The sequence below is a fragment of the Podarcis tiliguerta genome, assembly GCF_965153285.1.
Source record: "Podarcis tiliguerta genome assembly, chromosome: 3".
NCBI lineage: Eukaryota > Metazoa > Chordata > Lepidosauria > Squamata > Lacertidae > Podarcis > Podarcis tiliguerta.
In genome coordinates this window covers 81,414,164-81,434,533 of record NC_139536.1, presented here as the reverse complement: position 1 = coordinate 81,434,533, position 20,370 = coordinate 81,414,164, and the positions used below count along the sequence as shown (strand labels likewise).

The following is a 20,370-nucleotide window of genomic DNA, read 5'->3' as shown; positions in this document are numbered from 1 at the left end:
ATAGATTATGTGAAAAATGTACAGGGCCTGAGTTTGGAACCACTATCTTAATTCTATCATGGTTGGGGCCTCCATGAGCAGGGAAATGAAGTATTATACCATCAGAGTATGGAAACTACTGCTTGATATATAATGCTGACCTCAGCCTGTAACACAATCTAGTATTCATTGTTCAACATTCTAAACTGCAATGTGCTGCAAGTTTTATATGTGAAAAGGTTATTCTGAAAGTAGTTTAATGTTTCTGTTGATTTATTTCCCATGACAATAAAACCTCTGAAGGTTGGAAGCCTCCCAGCAATAATACTCACAGCCTATATAATTTTTCAGTAGTTTTATTGAAAAATGCCTCTTTTGTTTCAGAAATAAATAATATAAGGCAGTGAAATTCACAATTTGCAGTTAAAATATAAAAGCAGCAATTCTATATCCATAGTCTTGCAAACAATTTCCAACTGCTTTTTTTTTTGATAACTACGAAACATTATATTCTGGGGGGGAGGGGAATCATACTAAATATACAACACAAACATGCAATTCCATCTCTGCAGGATTGACTGCAATTTGGCATAAATGTTAATGTCTCTAAAAGGAGATTTAAGCCATTATTTCTTTTTTAAAAAAAAACCTGTATCCAGTTGATACAATGATGTCAGCTACATTATTTAAGATTTGTGGTTGTTAAAGAGATGTATTAGAGCAGTATATGCCCTGCAAGATAGGAGCAAGGATAAGAGAAACTGAACACATCAAAAGCAGAGTTTTTTTGTTTCACTAGACTGCAGATTTGTCATGTGACTGAACTGTGTGAGTTAAGTAATGGATGAGGTGAAAAAGCATAAAGCAAGCTCCATTGCTGAAGCATCCAGCCTTCAGATCGCTGGCAGCAACTGTGTAGGGTTTCCTTTCTTTTAATTTACTTAAAGATAACGCAGCCCTGTGGTAATTTTAATGCACTTGTTAAAGTTCTATGAAGCTGCTGCAAGCTCAGGTATTTTACAAGCATTGTAAGAGCAAGAATGAAATCTATGGTAACGTTTTATTGCTATTCCCACATAAGCATGATACCCTCAGAAGAAGCAATGGAAACGGTGGTGGAGAAATAGGCACACCCAACCAATTCCCGACGAATCTACATATGTAAGAATAGCAACAACAAAAACCACCAGCCAAAAAGAGGGGAAAGGTAAGGAAGTCAATCATTTATGGTTTTGTTTTTGCTTTTCTTGATAACGATCTTTTCCAGCGCATATGCTCGGGGTATCCAGGTGAATGCATATCAGCTCCATAGTCCTCATATTCATCATCTCTTCTTTCTGATTCCACTGGTACTATGTAGGGGTCACTTTCAGGCGGATAAGGTCCACTTTCAGGTGCATATGGCTCTGGTTGAAAATAGTCGTCCGATTGAACAGTATAGTTATCAAATGCCTTTGAATCCACAGATTATTTTTTTAAAAAAATTAAATATTTTCATTTTAGTGATTCTGGGGTGTAAATCTATATGACCCTAAGTACATTTACTTGCAAACTGAGTTTTCATAAAAAAGCAACTTATTTCCAAGTAAATGATACTAAGCCAGTGATTACTGCGGGAATTCTAATACACATAAAGATTTTCCCTTCAGAAAAAGGGAGCTGTTTCTGCAACTGCTCCTTGCCCTTGAAGTGAATGAGGAGGGCTCCTTGTGCAAGATCACTCTAACTGTACACCAGAGCTCAGATACAGCCTAACCCAATCGTATTTACTCAAAAGTAAGTCTCCCTGAGTTCAAAGGAACTTCAATCCCAAGCAAGCAAGCACAAGACTGTGTACAATTAATGTTAGAGACTAATTGGCAGAGTACATACAACCATTATTTTTAGTTTCTGTGGGGGCAAGGAGATAAAGTATAAAAGAAACTTGGTCTAAAATGTGAGTTTCAAAACTAATAGTGGGTCATATTCAACTAACTTTTGTTCAGATTGGACCCATTGCAATTATTTAGTCAATGCCATTAATTTCAGTGGGTCTGCTTTGGATAAAAATTAGTTAATATGATGCCTTGAGATTTGGGGAACTTTCTAAAGAAGCATTTAGGCTTCATTACAGCTTAAGTCTTAACTAAGTTACATTAAAGCAATGGGAAAGTTAATCACAACCAACTTCTTGTTGCAATGAAATCTCAACACTGTTAACATCAGATGAATCAGACCTTGGTGCACAATTTATTAATCCTTTACATTAGCACTTAACCTGCCAACTTCTTTAATTAGCTTTCAGTTGAGTCAAGAAGGGAAAACTCACATGTATCATTGTTTTTGTTTCTTAAAAATAGTTTTCTACTATGGCAGGCATCTACAAAAAGTATGAGTAGTGGTGATCATATTCAGTAAATATTATTTCATGACAGTGTTCCTTATATTGGACTGAGTAATAGCTGTGCTGGAGAAATACCTAACCCTGCAGGAGGACCAGAAGCAAAAGTAATTGTGCTTTTGAGTGCTTTAAAGAAGATTACATATACAAAAAAACCCATGCCCTGAATCAGATAAGAAGATGATGATGAGAATGATGAAGACAAGCACCAGAGAGAGAGAGGTTTCAACAAGTTTCAGAGTGGTTATGGCAGCACACAGTAAACAGCAGCAGCAGCAGGCTTAAATGCGAAAGCATGATGGTAATGTTAACTAATTTTAGCAGACATGATCCCATACAAATCATTTACAAGCCACAATTAGTTTACTATTTACATTAAGTCATTTCTCTTTCATGAAGTTAAATGTATCCTGGTCTTAAATTCACTAGTTAGTAATTTTATAAGTCTCCAATGCAACTGAGTCTTTTAGGGACTTTTTAGGTATGGGGTTGGAGAGAAAAGTAAGGATAGGAAGATGGACTTTCCCCCTCTGGCATTACCAACATCTTTGTCCTTTATCGTGTTCAAGAAGACTTGTTAGTAAGTGTATAAAAAAAGAATCTCCCCATCTTATGGTGTTCAGTTAGCCATTATCTATGTGAAATATCCATACAGATTCACTTCCTAATAAGCACGTGCGCAAACATCTCAGAAACAGGATTTTCATTGTTTTCAAACTGTAAGCAGCACTGGCGACTTAGAAAATGTGTTAGCCGGAACCTGAAACAGGTCAAAGAGGATGTTAGTTTTCCAAGGTCAAACAGCTGTGCAATATATATATATTCATTCAGCTAAATCCATCTATGGAGGGTTAAATTATATGCATATATCTATATATGTATACAAGGCTTCTGTTGGGAAGGAGAGCACTGCAATATTGTTTTCCATTTATTTTTAATTCATGTAAATTGTTGATCTTGTGCAAGTTCTGCGTGATTACTCTATAAAATTTGTTTCATTCATTAGCTCAAAGTCCATGAATTTGTGTGTACATATATATATATATATTCATTCATGTATACATGCACATTATGATAGTGGCAAACAACATATCAAGTTTATGAATTATAAGGTGCTACAGTGCACACAACTATTGATACTGTGAGCCTGAACTCCCTTCTTCAGAGATGCCCTAGATTTATATGGCACACACAATTTTGGGACTCATCCCCTTCCCAGTTTACAGTGACTTTGGCTGCAATCCAATACAGTTATCTGGGAGTAAGCACCAATGAGCTCAGTGGGGCTTACTTCAGAGTAGACACGTATAGGATTGCTTCATTGGTGCCCCAGTGGCCACAGCTATCCAGCATTTTTGTTCCTTTGGCAGTTCACTGTCTGAAACTGCTTCTTCTCAGAAGAAATGTGTGCCATTGAGTAATATAATCATAGATGCCATGGAATTTAACCCAACACAAAATTGTGCTATGGTGACTTTTTTCAGTTGTCTGCACTGTACCAAAGAATAGCATTTGTTCTCGGGATATTAGATTTCAGGTACTAATTTTGTATAGATAATCCCAACATTAATCAGAAAGACACAAAATGGCAAACAACTGTGTTCTTTTTACTTTAGATGGAGAGGTCAACCTTGTTCAGAAGAAGTAGTTTGATGGGAGGAGGAGCACAAGGAGAAGAAGAAGAAGAAAATTGTCATTTAAATCCTTAAGCAAAGATAATACTTTTCTAACACTATATTTATCAGAAATGAACTGCTTCTGAAAGGTAATATTTTCCCCTTAACACAAAACACATATCAAACTGGGGTAGTTCAGTAAATACCAAAAAAGTACTTTTAGTAGCACCTGAATTATTAGTTCTAGGCTGGCTCAGTTACAAGTACTGAACAGCTGAGCTGGATTCAGTTCATTATACTAGAAGGTCTCCTTCCACAAAGCAATTCAGACGGAACTGACCTATCAGTGAGGTACAAAATTAAGTTTAAGTACTCAGTAACCTACCTGGATATCCTTGCCCATTGTAAGCAATGCTAGCACACTGGGATGAATCACAGTATCCAGGAGGCCCGGGGGGACCTCTGATACCTGAGTTACCAGGACGGCCAGGTGGCCCAGGTGGTCCCCGTGAGCCTGTAGCACCTGGAGGACCAACTCTGGATTCTCCTTGTGGACCTAATTATAGAAGAAAAAGGAAGATAATATATCTATATAATTCAACATGCAGCAGTCCGATAAAGTGACTGTCAAAACTGAAGTCTAGACGCAGACATATGGTTAAGAAATGTTTCCATTTGGGTTCTACATATGGTGTCAATGAAGCGACCGCAGGGAACCCAAGATGTAACTCATCATTAGTTGGTTCCCTAATTTTAAGGTCTTTATGCACAGAAAACTGCTGTGGCAAGATTTGAGCTTAGTGGTTTATATCCATCCTGTGTACGATACAGGGATCTCATGGGGCACTTCTGTATTAGACAAGCACACTAAATTTCAATTAAAGTGTAGGGCTGCTTCAGTTCTGCTACCCTGCAGCTTTAGAATGGATGAGATCATGGGGTGTTTTTTTTGGAACAAGTTATATTCATGGTTAACAGAAATGTTGAGAGCTTTAACAAAGTGGAGCTAAAATTTGTTGCAAAATTCTTATGGATCTTGTAATGAAGAAAGGTATGTTTCAACTAGTAAATTAAAAACAGAAGCGCCAAGACAGTCTGCCTACTCTTGCCAGGACATCGGTAAATGATCAAAATTGTACTGATAGAAAAAGTAACTGTGAAGGCCCTGCATTCTATCCTAAATTGTAACTATACTATAGAGTAATTTACAACTGAAAGAGAGCACAACAATTGCAACTAAAACCTAATTCTCAGTCAAAAGGCTAAAATAACATTTTGTTTCCCCTGAAATAGGAGGGGGGAAATGTAAAATGCCTGGCTAGATACAAGCTAAAAAGACTTGATGCTCATTTTGATCAAATTTTACTTGCGTACCTTATAAAGCCTGTCAATATTATCTTTTACGGTTTTTTGCTGCCATGTGATGCAGAAAACTCACCTGGTGACCCAGGCAAACCTCGTGGCCCTTGTGATCCAATCCCTCTTTCACCTTTCTCTCCAGGTAGCCCTAAAGCACACATAAAAAGAAAAGGGAAACACCCCATGTAATTGTGAAAGTGATGCTGAAGAAATAATTGTCTGTGCTTGTGAAGCATACAATTAACAGCACATTTTAAAATATTGCTCTTATTCATCCAATGAACCACTTAGCATATGCAGGCCATTTTTATACTAAAACATTCTGTTTGGTTTAAAGGCTGTCCTGTGGATGTTATTAGACTGAAGGATTAGCAAAGGATTGACAGCAGCTGACCTAGGATGATGAAACACACACACACACATTTTATACATATATAGTACAACTCACCTCTTTCTCCAGCTGGCCCTTGCATGCCAGGTGTGCCTGGGAAGCCTGGCCTGCCCCCAGTCCCAGGTTCTCCTGGTGGCCCAGCAGGTCCAGGGGGCCCTGGTGGTCCTGATGGTCCTGGCTGGTTACGGTTTGAATAGTAATCATTTGGTATTTGATTCAGCCTCTGGTTAAACTGGGCCATATTGGCTTTGGAGAAATAAAACAGGATAATATAAGAATGCACAATACCATGTTTTTGTGAAAAACAAAACAGAATACTGCTCCCTGGTGCCACAAAGCACCTTCCTGACTACTACTGGTTAATTTGGTACACGACTTTAGGCTAAGATTAACAAATAGTATAAACTCGTAAATAAATAAATTCAACTAAATTCCACTCTTAGTAGACTGAAATTAATGAGCCTGAGTAAATCATGCCATTAACCTCAGTGGGTCTACTCTGAGTAGAATTAGCATTTAATACCCATAGGGTTAGATTCATTTGCAGAAGTGAGTCAGAGCCAATGTAGGCACCTGCTCTGCAAACTGGGTGCTTCCATGGACAGAACATGATTTTCTCCCATACCAACTCTGGCCTGCAGCCTCAACACACTCAGCCCCTCACGCTGTTCTGGAGGATCCCAAAGCTTCCAGAACAGTTTGGGTTTATTTTAGGAGAGACACGGATGGGTGGAGGTGGGGGTGGGGAGGCCCAATCAGCCAAAATCTCTTCCACTCTCTTCTACCCATGGAGGCATAGAGCTTGTGAGGTTCCACTCTATGTAACTGTAGATCCAATAAATACAATAAAAGGAGAAATGTTGGCAGCAAGATGATATTATAAAAAAGCTGAATCCAGTACAACTTAGCTCCCCAGAAGAACACATATTTGATCAACAAGGTCTTGCCTAAGAATGTAAGGCACAGAATGTAAGGCAGAGTTCTGGGTGTCATGTACCTGCCTCCCAGCCCCCATAATGGTCTGATGTACTGAGTGTGCACAACAGAAGGCAAGTTTGAAGACAAGCTCTAATGCCTATAAATGATACCTCTATGTATGGGCAGTATGCCTGTAGTGGACTTGACCATGCCCCTACTTTTAAGCATAACCATTTATTTTCATTTCTGTATGCTCTAGAAGACCATGTATGACAAACACCAGAAGGAGCAGCAAAACATATTCAGTATTTGCCAGCATTTGGAGAATGGGACCTCAACTTGTCATCACTGCTACTGCCACTGAAGAGCACAAAGTGGCAACAGCACAAGGTGGGATCAGACCTAGCCTTCATTAAGCATTATCAGTACTGCTACAGAAAGGCAGCAGCTGACAGCAAAGCAAGGAATCAAACTCAAACCCATATTTCAATCCAGAATATCAACCACTGACTAATTTTGTGTTGATTTAGTACAATGAAGTTCTTGTTTGCCACATTGAATATGCCAAAGGGACAAGTGGCAAATAAACCTAGGCTTGTTGTGACAGCCATTGGTTTGTACCCACCTGTGGTAACTCAGAGTTGCTTTCAGCTGATCAGACTCTGCTGGATTTGGTGATCGAGCTAGCAAGAGGTCAAACATTTGCAATTTCACCCACCAGCCTAGGCTCTGCCTAATTTGAGAAACACTTAACCCATGTGACTTTAAGCTTTAAGTTCACAACAGAGTCTGACAATATGGTACACGGAAACATGTGTTTTGTTGCACATATTTCAAAGCATTGTTTACCATTCATCATTTGTTCACAGACTTGTCTTGCAACAGCTCGCATCATATTCTGGGAAGCAATGTCTCCCTTAATAAAAGAAACAGAACATGTATTAGACATGATGTGCTCTTTTGTAGGGAGCATTAGAAAATGCAAACAAATTCATTTTAAGGGTGCACTTACTCTGTCACCTTTCTCGCCTTTTATTCCAGCTGGCCCCTGTAACAAATTAAACTCCATCAGAGTGCATCACAGAAAGAGGGAGTATTAACAGGAGTGACTGCAAAAGTGTGTGCCAGGCACTCCAAGGCCTGAACATGGAAGGTCAGCCCATGAAAGTCAAGTGTCTGCCTTATACTGAATCAGACCACTGGTCCATCTAGCTCAGCGTCATCTAAGCAGACTGGCAGTAAATCTACAGGGTTTCAGGCAAGAGTCTTTCTTAGTCTTTCCCGGAAATGCCAGAACCTGGGCACTTCTACATGTACCAATAAGCTACAACTGCCTACCTCTAAGTTGCTATGGTGATTATTTTCATTTACTAGAATACATGTACACTAGAATACATGTACTAAGCTGATTTGATGACGAAGGTGGATTGGCATCAGTAATACCAGAACCTCAACTGCTGAATTTCCTTTAAATTCCCTCCCTTCTCCTTTCTGTGGGGACTCCAATTTTTGAAATAAATGATCAGAAATGTGTGGAAATTCTGGGCATTCAAATGAACAAACAAAAGAGAAATTGCTATTAAACCAAACAGATTTTCACTGGTAAGCTCCCAGAGGTGAATCGTTAGTTATTATTTAATCATGCTTAATATTCTGTTGTCAGCAAAAGTAATCACCAAATCTGGCCACAAGTGGTTTCTTTAAAAAGCTCCTTCAGTGACACACCAATAAATTACTCTGCAGGACTAGAGCATAACTGAATATGGCAACATTTCAACAATCTTGCACTGAGATCATGAACATTTAATTTGTGAAAGTGAGAAGTTTACACCAGGGATGATTTCAGATGTGCAGAATTTAGGGTCATGGTGACCCTGGGTGCTGCTGCCAAACATTCAAAAGTCTGTTTGTTTACATATGGCTCTGATTATTTGTTATCCCCCAGGCTGCTTTCAGTGCAGCAACATCAACCACTCTTCTTGCAAATAAAGGGACCCTTAAACTCTTTACCTGAGTTGTCAAAGCAAGTGTGTGAAAGAAAAGGACTCTTCTAATTCACTAAACATCTCTTTGGGAGAGCAACATTGCTAGCAGCTGTACAGAGCTGCCACATGCCTGGATCAGGCAAGTAATTTATGTCTTCTCTCATCATTTTGACCAGCCTTACACAGAATATGATGTGTCGATTGTCTTAGCCTGAGGCAGCATTTACTTTCCAGAAGTAATGTCAACCACATGTGAGAAATGGATACAATGGGAGACCCTGGGAAGGCTGTTTGTTTGTGTCTATGAAGTATAGTTACATTATTTGTTCTTGTTCATTCTAAATACTTAAGAGGCACCATTGTTTGCTTAGATACTTCCTCCTTATTGAATTAATTAGTCTATTGTGTTATAGCTATCTTTGTCTAAAGAATAGGCTTTTCTTTTTGTACGGTAATTAATTAGCAAATTATCAAGTTTGTCCCCATGGAAAGCAAAAGCTCAAAGCAAGTAGGATATTGCTGCTGCTTCCTGTATGGCCTGTCTTCTAAACATGCATACAAATCATTTTTCTCTTATCACCCACTTAGAACTTTTTCTTCTCACCAACTTAGAATTCTCAAGAGATACTTAAAAATGCACTGATAGGCCAATGAACTCAGGAAAGCTCTCTGTTCACTATGGCCCAGAATTATCTAAACTTTTTTGGCGACATACTCATGTTGAAATGATTTCATAGTACCTGTGGCCATGATATTATTCTCCCATGCTTGGCTTAAAAGTGTGTGATTTGGATCTTTGTGTTACCAGTGCTAACAAAGATTCTTAGATGGTTACATTATCACAAGAAATATGTAAAGCTGTGTGAGGAAATGCTGCTTTGGAACACAGCCATGTAGCTACAGGAAAAGTCTGGATGACCTTTAAAACTCTGCAGGCTACATTTGGCCCACCGCTTGCACACATGGGCTTAGGTTGCCACTTTGGCATTTCTTAATAGCATACATATAGGTGCTGAAAGCCCATCTACCACATGAGTCTGACAAAACATCTGCACAGACTGTATGCCAGATTCCTGCTGGGATTTGATCTGAAAAGCTGAGAAACAGTATGCGAGAGAGTGGGACAACCAAAGCAAAACACTGCACTCTGAAATTATTATATTTGGATAAAGGGAAGCATATATATATATATATATATATATATATATATATATATTAATTAGAAGTTACAGGGAACCAGGCAGAGGGCCTTCTCGGGAGTGGCACCCTCTCTGTGGAATGCCCTCCCATCAGATGTCAAGGAGATAAAGAACTATACAACTTTCAGAAGACACCTGGATGCAGCCCCGTATCAGGAAATTTTGAATGTTTGATGTTTTATTATGTTTTCATATTTTGCTGGAAGCCGCCCAGAGTGACTGGGGAAACCTAGCCAGATGGGCAGGGTATGTATGTATGTATGTATGTATTTATTTATTTATTTATTTTCCATTATTATGAAGAAGCCTTGAAGTTATCATTACATACAGAGCTCCTAAGCTGAATGGAGCCAACTTTTTACTGGTCACTGCTTTTCTGCCTCTTAACATCAGCTTGATGTGCAGCAGTAGCAGATGGTGTAGTAGGGCTGTGCCACTTGGTCAACCTCTTTCTAGCTGAGTCACTGCTGCATGTTGGTGGCAAGGTTGGGGTGGTGCAAAGTGCTGGTGCAGCCAGTGCAGCACTCCTGCTGACTCAATTGCACTGCACGGACCTTGTTGCCACCTCAGTGACTTAGCTGGAGGCAGCACAGCTCCAACGTACCATCCATTACTGATACACAGAAATTTGAAGCAATGATGCCTCTCAAGGTGTGCAGAGGTTTACCTGTTTATGACTTTGGATATAACTACTATTAGACAATTAAGCAGGCCAAGCCCTGTTGTTGTTGGTGGTGGTGGTGGCCAGTTGGTAACCCAACCTGTTCCCTTACTAAGACAGCATTTATAATCAGTGCTAATGTGAGACATTAAGAACAGAAAATTAGTCACAATTAAGATCTAAGGAAATCAGTGTGACAAGGTAATGTGACCGATTGACTCCAAATATGAGACTGCGTAATCTCATAGAAACTAGATGCAAACATTTGCATGGCATTCTAAAAAGCGGGGGGTGGGGCAGAAAAACCTTGATGTGACTTATCTGGTGCCATATAGAAAATTCCTCTTTCTCCTTTTCAAGACTATTTTATAATTACTATTATTATTTAAAAATTTACCACCCTTTGGCCAAAGATCACAGGGTGGTAGACAATATAAAAACATAAAAATACACAACAAAGTAACAAACATAAATAATACCCCTCCCCCACTTTAAAAGGCCTTAGATTGTGTAATTGGCCAAAGGCTTGGGAGAATAGGACTGTTTTTGCCTGGTGCCTAAAGCTGTGTGGCAAAGGCAGCATGCGAGCCACCCTGGGGAGAGCATTCCACAAATGGGAAGCCACTGCAGAAAAGGTCCGTTCTCATGTTGCCACCCTCTTGACCTCAGGAGGCACACAAAGAAGGGCTTAAGATGATGAACACAGGGTCTGAGTTGGTTCATATGGAGTGAGACAGTCATTGGGGTATGGTGATTCTGAGCTATTTACGGCTTTATAGGTCAAAACCAGCACTTTGCATTAGGCCCAGAAGCTAACTGGCAGCCACTGCTGTCAGGTTAGGATTGGCATTATATGCTCAAACTGTCTTGCCCTGGAGAGAAACCTAACCGCTGGCTGAAGTTCCAAACTGTCTTCAGAGGTAGCCCCATGTATGACAGATTGCAGTAATCTAACCTAGAAGTTACCAGAGCACAGACAATAGTAGTTAGGCTATCCCTGTCCAGATAGAGGTGCAGTTGGGCCATGTATCTGACGGAAAGCACTCTGCACCACCAAGGCCACTTGAGCTTCAAGCGACAGCAATCGATCCAGAAGTACTTCTAAACTATGTACCCACTCGTTCAGAGGAAATACAACCCTTCATTGCCTCAAAGGTACTGACACAAGCTAAGATAATGAGAGAGAGCCTTCCCATGCTGACCAGTGTAGTAGATGCACACGTTGCAACCTTTGGTACCAAATGCATAATTTTCTAATAGCAGCCTTGACAAAATCAGACAGATTGACTCTGGCAATGCTGCTGGGACAATCTCTTGATCCCTCATCTGGTATAAGATTCTAGACAGAACCCACAACACAACACCGAGGCTCCACTGTAAACATTCAAACTTTTTCAAACCAACAAGCTCCCAGAATGCTACATATAAAAATTTCCACCTTAGGGAAGCACATCATACTTGACTGTGCTTAAAAAAGAATAATTCCAGTAATTCTGCTGATTTTGCTCTGAGATGTTTACATAGTGCAGAAATATAAGCCTTGGCATGTGCAGCTTCTGCTCTCTTTTTAGTGGAAAGCCCTGACCACAATTTCCAGACCTGACTTAAATTGCAAAAAAAGATGTGCTGTAAAGAGCGAAGTTGCTGAAAATTAGACTTAACATATTAACTTTCAGATATTAGCTAGTTGTACTGATAGACTTTTCTCAGACTCACATCACACAATGGCTCTCTCAACGTTTGATGGTATCTTTAATAACAGATGCACTAAATGCCAATCATTGGTTATCTTACCGGAGAGCCACGATCTCCTGGTTTTCCTGGTTTTCCAGTTGGGCCAGCAACTCCAGGAACTCCTGGGGCACCCTGCAAAAATGTACATTGAAAAGGTATACTAAGGAGGACATAATAATAGTCTGTTAAATCCAACAAACATGATACTTACCAAATGCAGGGAATGCATGTGAAAACTTTTCCTACTACTATTTGTTTTCATTTCCTCACAATCTGACACACCTTGTAACATAAACAGTGAGTCTCTGTTTTATTTCTTTAATGCTCTATGAACCAGTTAAGCTTGCATCTGGCAATAAAATTCTATTTTTCTGGTCATCTCAACCCCCGTCCCACCACCACCATCTGCCCAATCTGTACCGGTGAGGAACTGCTGAACTGGCTCTAGGTCCCAACAGATGTGGAAAGGTGAGACCGGGCTTCCTCAACCTCAGCCCTCCTTTTGTTTTTGGCCTTCAACTCCCATGACCCCTAGCTAGCAGGACCAGTGGTCAGGGATGATGGGAACTGTAGTCTCAAAACATCTGGAGGGCTGAGGTTGATGAAGCTTGGGTGAGACACTCAGTTGCTATAAAAAAGGAAGGAAATATCCAGGTTAATTAAAAAAGGTTTTAAAAAAAGGTTAAAAAAAAGTTAATTAAGCCCAGTGTGTTTTGAACTAAGTTCAAAACCAATTTCAGTCTTGCTCTCTGAAATGTTTTGCAACAGTGTGAATTGTTTGATTCAAGGTTCATCTGAGGAGTCTTAAATGCTTTGAGCTCAATATATGATGTATATGTATATGTATGGTTTTTTTCCAGGCAGAACTCACTGGAACTCAGTTTCAGCACCTCTCCGGTAGACACCATTGCTATTATAAGAGAACAAAGGGAGGCATTCCTTGTGAGTTCCAGCACCTCTTTTTCTAGAAAAATAGCACTGGATATGTCCTATGTCTATATTTTGCACCTGGAAGTTGGCATCCTTGGCCATCTCTCTCTGCCCACTACCATCTTCTCTGTCAGTGCAGAGGGAGTCTCATGAGTTACCTTCCTTGGGAGCAAAGGATTGGTCTTTCACTTACTTATTTAACAATTAGTATGGAAGTAATTAAATAGCATCTTAAAAGAAAATAATTTTTAATGCTTAGCCTATTGATTTTTCATGAAAAAGCATTGTCCTAGCAACTAGCAGGCTTTCTTTTAACAGATTTTCCAAGCAGCAGCAAAACACTCACATCTTTCTAATCACATCAAAGGAACAAATTCCATAAGAGAAATTTTCAAGCCTCATAAAACATTATGAAGCTTCTAGTATTCCCAAAGCTTAACTGTACTCGAAATGATTTCCTTTTGACTATTTTCCAGCATAATGAACATGTGCAGACCACATTAGACACAGCCAGATCTTTTTCTTAATAAAACCTCCTGCATAACTATCTGTAGTCATCAAATCTTCTAACTGGATAACAAACAATACAGGGTTGATAGGAATAGGACTTAGAATGCAAGAGGGGAGTCAAAAGGGTGCACATTTTGCCAGAGTGATATTACAGCAAAATTTGGCACTGAATAATATGCATAATTATATCAAGCCAATTAGGCCTGCAACAAAATGAAGTGTGCCAGCCAGCCAGCCATGACCTTTTCCAGGATACTCCTTTATATTACCCCTCCCCTGTTTTTTTCTGTCCTCCCTCCCCTTCAAGAATCAGTTGGCATTCCATAGCCACTGAGCATGCTTGGTCATCATTGAGCTAGGGGGCAGAGTTTCCCCTAACTAAGTTGTTTCCTGAGGTCTTTTGTATATGTACAAGCCCTACAGTTCATCCAAGCCTATTGATGCCACACACACACACACACACACACACACCCCTTGTGTGTGTGTATGTATGTATGTATGTGCATGCATGGTTGGTACTTCTTTTGGCTACATAAGAGTCTACATTTAGATGATGCCTATATAATAGTATGTTGTGAATGCTGTGAGCAGTGATTCCTCTGTTGCTCCATCTGCTTGATGATCTCCCCAGAAGGGTAAGGCAGGCAGAGTGGAAGGGTTGGGTCAAGGCAATGTCATGGGAAAGACAGAAATGCCCAACCAGCTGCATGATAAAAGTTGTGGCGGGGGGGAGGAGGAGATGGTGTCAGAGGAGTATAATTGGAGCAGACCAGGGTGAAAAGGAGATGGGGGTCAAGACAAGGACATGAGGGATATTGGATATAGAGACAAGGAAGGGGAAAAGTAAAGGTAGCAAGGAAACAGAGAAACAACAAGGAAGGAAAAGGCAGCACAGAAGTAAGTAGCTGAGAAGCATTGCCTCAAATGAGCATCACCCAACAGGGAAGAAAGACATGGTGGAGAGTTCTGGGCAAGCTAAAAAGTGGTGGGTGGGTGGGTGGGTGGGTGGGTGTAAGGGTCCTTATATTACAGATCCATAAGCATTACTGTCCAGGTAAACTACCAAACCCACAGAGAGGCATGTTGACGAGAGCCCTGAACTTAGAATGAGTACCAGGCTCACCAAATGGTTTGAAGATCCTTGGAACCTTTAGGGTTTGGGGCAAAAGAGGTTACATAGTTGTATGATTTAACCTGCTCAGGTAGTTATTTGCTAACACAAACAATGAGGAGGTAGAGGGAGAACCATAATAGCAAACTGACTTTTACAAAGCTGATCGCTCCCCAATGTCAAAGCCCCCCAGTTAGTCCACAAACAGTCAAGCTAACACTTACTAATGGTCCAGGGGGTCCTCTTGGTCCAGTTGGGCCATCTTTTCCAGTGAAACCCTAGTTGAAAAGTGAAAGTTTATGTATTATTGTTTTGTTTCTTTAAAAAGATAAGTTAATTCCATGATGACTTGTTTAGGCTAATGTCCATTAACTATTAATATATATGTTTAGTTCTGTGCTTCAGTTACGCTAACATCAACTAGTTATCACATGAATATATCTGATTAAGAATTCATGCTGAATGCTAAAGCTCAATTACTCGTGAGGAAGTTCCAACATCATCATCTTCTCATGTGTTACACCTAAGACTCTGTTGTCCCTCTTTCTCCTGTTGTTTGCTTTCTCACATCCAGCCTTTTTTGTTAGTTGGCAGGATTCACCTAACCAGCCTTTTCAATGGAAGCTTTCTGCAAGGACGTCTGCTTGCACAATGGAGCTTCCCCCACTCTTCACATCATGCGCCCCTTCACCCCACCCCCCAAAATGGCTGAGAATAATGAGCACTCATCCAAAAAGTCACACAAGAAGGAGAAATATTAACTAATCAAGAGTAGTGGTCATAGCTGTCATATTAATATCAAAGAGAAAACACTATGCGATTTAGATAATCAGACAATATCAGGAGAGTAGTTTATTTCTAATACTAAAACTTTACTGTTCCTCTCTCAATCTAAACTTAGCCATAGTCTTTACTCTGATGGTCTGCACAGTTTAACTTTTCACATACAACCAAACCAACCTTAAGCATTTGGGTGATGGTGACTGCCATTTTTAACTGTACCCATCCATTAGGAATTATTTTTGTAGGTTTGGCAGGCTCTCTTCATTCATTCACCCCGACCCTGTGAAGTCCTGCTGAGGAAGTTCTACCCTGTGCTATTCCTAAAGTCAAGCCAGGTGGCTTCTCCTTACACAATGTTCTATGATGAAAATAATTACCAAGTAGGAAAAATATGTGTCTATTGCTTATACACCGTCAAAGGGAGCAGTGTCATCCATATATTTATTTTGCCATGAGTACATAAAGAAGAAACACAATGTAAGTTAAAACACAGTTCATGTACAAGCATTGAAATGGAGCTCCTCACCAGCTCACCTACTTTTGGTACTCAAAAAGGATGTCCTACTCAAAACTAGTAGACTTCCATGTAGGAAGTAACTAGGAATCCTTGTCCACCAATGGCACAGCCCTAGACCTACTGTGATCATCAACAAATATAAAACAAAAATGCTTACCCTATCACCTGGAGGTCCCATTGGGCCAGGGGGGCCAGGTAAGCCTGGAGATCCCTACAGAAGAAGAAAAGTATTAATCAGAGAGAATTATTGAGTTATGCAATACAAGAAACACATTTGAGAGTACCAACAAGCATAGAGACAGAGGTGATCTGGTTGACACAGTTGACTTGGACTTTCAAAAATCTTTTGACAAGGTACATCACCAAAGACTCCTGAGTAAGCCTAGCAGCCACAGAGTAAAAGGAGAGGTCCTATTCTGGAGCAGGAATAGGTTAAGTAGAAAGAAGCAGAGAGTAGGAATTAAGGAACAGTTCTCCAAATGAAGGGATGTAAAAAAGGGATAGTGAGGCCTCTGAGCTTGAGAGTCTTTTTTCTTGTGTTGTTGCCCAGTTTTTCCTAGAACTTTGATGCCTTATTTGTTTCCTTAAAACCTAGTCCCATTTCTCAGTACCAATTCACAGCTGATACATGATGTGGTTTTGTACCTGTGTGGTCTTGTTTTATTATTTTGAACTTCAATAGCATTTTGTCTCATCTGTTGAAGAGCAAGTGAAACTAAACAGAAACTTATGCATACCAGGCTACAAGTGAGAACTTAATATATGTTAGCACTTATGGGACGTGTGCAGCATAAGTAGCGTGACCATCTTATTGTTTTAAAAAGCAAACTTACTGAGCGACCAGGTAGTCCTGGCTCTCCAGCATCACCTTTCATCCCTTGACGACCCTAGGAGGAAGAAATACTGCAAGTTTTAGAAGGTGCCATTCATCATGCACGTTGGGCTGGGAAGACTTGGAGTGATTCCCTCTTGAATCCCAGCCCCACAGTGTACAACCCATCCCATTCACCAGACTGGGGGGCTCCTGGGGAAGGCTGGACTGTTTCTTCCAGCCCCTTTGTCATTCTTTCCTCTGATTTACCTACACAGCCTGCAACACATGATTTAGTTTCTCAGAATAGTGACATGGTTAACTATCAGAAAATAGTTCAGAGAATGCCAGATAATTGCCTAACCTTTTGAAAGCTTAAGAATTTATCTGGAAATGCAGAAAGGCATAGCAATGTTCCTTCTAAATCACCACAACAATAGTATGGCTATTATTTTTTTGTGTAATCTGCCAGTATTGCAATGCTTGTAAATATGATGTCGAGTGTTAAAGCACTTATTCCCAGTATTTTCTACTATGTGACGAACAATGTCAAAGCGCAATAGTTAAAGAGTATCCGAGAGCACTAAATATGCTATGCAGGCTATCTTGCTCTCTCCAAAAACTAGAATGCCTGTTTACTTACTGGTTCTCCTGTAATGGAAAGTCCATTTGGCCCCTGTGGTCCTGGTGGTCCTTGAGGGCCTCTAGGTCCTATATCTCCGTGAGCACCAGGTGGCCCCTTAAAGTAGAAAAAGAGAGAAACCCATTTGCTAGCTAGCCTTTTATTCTTCCAAAGTGATTATCTTAAAGAACATGCGTAAAAGATGGATTCACATAATATGTTTTCACAAGGTGACAGCATTTATAAAAGGCCTGTGGAGTGTTTCGGCTTTTTGCCGAAACTCTTTTTTTAGTACATTTAGAAACACTGGTAGCCATCAGCTGAGGTAAAACTTTGCCTTGCTGGTGAGCTTGTCACATTGTAGCAGCTTTATCAAAATATTGTGTAGTTTAAAGGTGTGAAAGATGATAAGCCAAGAGTGTCGGCATTATTGCTTGGTGGCACTATTTGATACAAATATTGATGCCTCCATTGTGATGTTGACAAAGATTGCCTCAGGTTCCTCCACAAAATATAGATGATGAACCAACCCCACATAACTTCCTGGGACAGGGAAGAACAATGCAGCAGAACTGACATCCTTTCTCTTATATCTTCCTCACATGTGTACTAATGATAGAAACTGAAGGCAATTGAAGGGAAGCAAAGTGAGATACAGATATTATAATTTCACATGAATGAGGTTGATTTCAGAGGGAAAACTGTCACAGAGTGAATTTTCAGTAAGATTACTTCTCCCTGGTGTGTGGGATGGTACAGATATTTACAAACATATTTCTTGCATTCACAGTATACTAAAAATGCAGCATACAATGTGGTCCTAATATATAGAACTAAATACAGATACTTTAACTTTAAATAATTACTTGGTTAAAAGTCTTTTTTTTAAAAAAAAACCCAAGGGAGGAGACAAAACAGTTACAAAACAATCCAGTGTACGTCTGCTCAGGAGTAAGCCCCACCGAGTTCAATAGGACTTACATCCACGTAAGTGTGTATTTTAGGCAGATACTCACAGAGGGCCCAGTTAAGCCTCTTTCGCCTCTTGGTCCCTTGGCACCTGGGCCTCCCTAAAAAAAAAATGCAAATAATGAGTATAGATAGATGGATAGATAGACATGGAAGTCCAAAATCATATATGAATGCAAATTTCTTCTTGCAAGTAGCTATATTACTTCTCACAAGTAGCTGAATGGTGAAGCAGAAGGTTCATTATGGGCTCATTCAATGCACAAATAGAGACTAACAAACTTTAGATCAACGTATTGTGGGGCTGCACGCTTCAAACTGCACACTACAAGTCTATGATAAAAATACTAAAAACAACAAAGAAAGCTATGAAGTCTAGCTGTGCATAGATGTGGTTTTTTCACCAGACTTTGCAGTGATATTGTTGCCCAATGTGCACACAGTGATTATTGCCAGTGCATCAATACTGCTATAAAGGTTTCAGTATTGAAAGCGGTACCTAGAATGGCCAATTTTAGCTCCCAATAGTACAACAAGCATTGCTGCCATAGTCATGTGTACAGTTATTATTGTAGGAATGTGTTGGGTAGTAACATCATCATGGTGACAAGAAGCACACCCCCATTGCACAAAAACAAAAGAAAACCCACATGCACGCCTGGGGTGTTTTTAAACATTTGCTAATAATTTTTAACACAGTAAAGAAATTGTAAATATATACCTCCTCATGCTGCATGTCTATTATCGTATAACTCTCTACAAATATAGAGTGGAAGGGTATCTGCTCCCACAGAGTAATGTCTCACTATTTCAAGAGAAAGATCTCACTTTTAAAAATACACTTTTACTTTGAATGGTGTGCACTTCCCCTTCTGCAGCACATTCAACAACAAATTTCTCTTTGTCCTTCCTTAAATTACCTTTTAGGAGTGAAATTAATCTGATCAGAAGTGTGACGATACAATCTCATCAGTTTCACCTCTTCATTGACTGGCATGATAGTAGTAGAAGTAACTGTGGTTAGGAAATAGAGGGAAATGGCTCTCCCCCCCCCCCCGCAACACTTCTTCTACCCACCTCCCCCAATACTTTTGTATAATTATCAACCACCAGGCCTCCTCAGTTGGCTCACCAGCCCATTTTGATCATATGCACTGCTTCAGACTTGCCACCAATCCAAATGCTGGGCTTCTGAAGTGCCAATGGTCAGGAGGACTTCAAAGTGCCATACAGGGCTGTTTGCAAGGGATCCATTTCCTTACACCTGTGCTAGAGCATCAACAGACAAAAGCTGTTGCTATACTAATTCTGGTGCTGCAGCTAATTTGGCTCCCTGTGCTAGTGTGAACAGAGAGGTTGTTGCCATCATCATTGACCTCTGCTTCCTGAAGTCATTGGAGTTCTATGGATTCCAGTTTGTTAATCTGAGGTACTCTACAGAGTCACACGTCTGGTAATCACAATGCAATAATTTTGCTTACAGCAGGTCCTGGAGGTCCTGGAGGTCCCACGCTGTCTTGTGTGCATGTGCAAGCATTTGGTAACGATGGGCATTTTGCTTCATCCCTCTGAAAATTAAAGGACAGACATCTGTCATTTCCCTTGAATATTTTTTAAAGGGTGATCACCAAGAGAATGGTTTCAAATATGTTTTTTATAAGTCTTGCTGCTTAGTCCCAAATGCACATTGCTCATGGATGGAGCAAAATACTCAGCAGATGTTTTGCTACACTTTTTATGACTTCCTATATTGTAGGACTTATCCTTAGGACTAAAAACAGATTTAGATAAATCGATTTACCCATACACATAGTAATCTACACATATGAATTGAAGAAATTCAGGTTGCTTATGTGTGCCATAGGGGGTTTCTCTAAAGGTGCATCCAGAGTTAT

At 40.0% G+C, this 20,370-nt stretch overlaps 1 protein-coding gene across 22 annotated transcripts in view; it reads right to left on the bottom strand.

Annotated features, from left to right (window-relative positions):
* Positions 1 to 319: 319 nt before the first annotated feature.
* COL12A1 (collagen type XII alpha 1 chain) overlaps positions 320 to 20,370 on the bottom strand; it is a 110,875-nt gene continuing 90,824 nt past the window's right edge. For 9 of the 22 annotated variants that reach the window (XM_083431095.1, XM_083431087.1, XM_083431086.1 and 6 more), the window contains 13 exons: positions 19,957 to 20,043; positions 18,523 to 18,576; positions 17,528 to 17,623; positions 16,907 to 16,960; positions 16,231 to 16,284; positions 14,998 to 15,051; positions 12,283 to 12,354; positions 7,656 to 7,691; positions 7,493 to 7,559; positions 5,783 to 5,971; positions 5,414 to 5,482; positions 4,361 to 4,531; positions 320 to 1,385 (listed from right to left, as the gene is read on the bottom strand). In XM_083431095.1, the coding sequence (XP_083287221.1) occupies positions 1,204 to 1,385; positions 4,361 to 4,531; positions 5,414 to 5,482; positions 5,783 to 5,971; positions 7,493 to 7,559; positions 7,656 to 7,691; positions 12,283 to 12,354; positions 14,998 to 15,051; positions 16,231 to 16,284; positions 16,907 to 16,960; positions 17,528 to 17,623; positions 18,523 to 18,576; positions 19,957 to 20,043 (1,185 nt within the window). In that variant the 3' untranslated portion in view covers positions 320 to 1,203. Of the gene's footprint in view, positions 3,990 to 4,360; positions 4,532 to 5,413; positions 5,483 to 5,782; positions 5,972 to 7,492; positions 7,560 to 7,655; positions 7,692 to 12,282; positions 12,355 to 14,997; positions 15,052 to 16,230; positions 16,285 to 16,906; positions 16,961 to 17,527; positions 17,624 to 18,522; positions 18,577 to 19,956; positions 20,044 to 20,370 lie in introns of all 22 variants that reach the window. The other 13 variants (XM_083431105.1, XM_083431096.1, XM_083431097.1 and 10 more) reach the window with 2 other exon arrangements.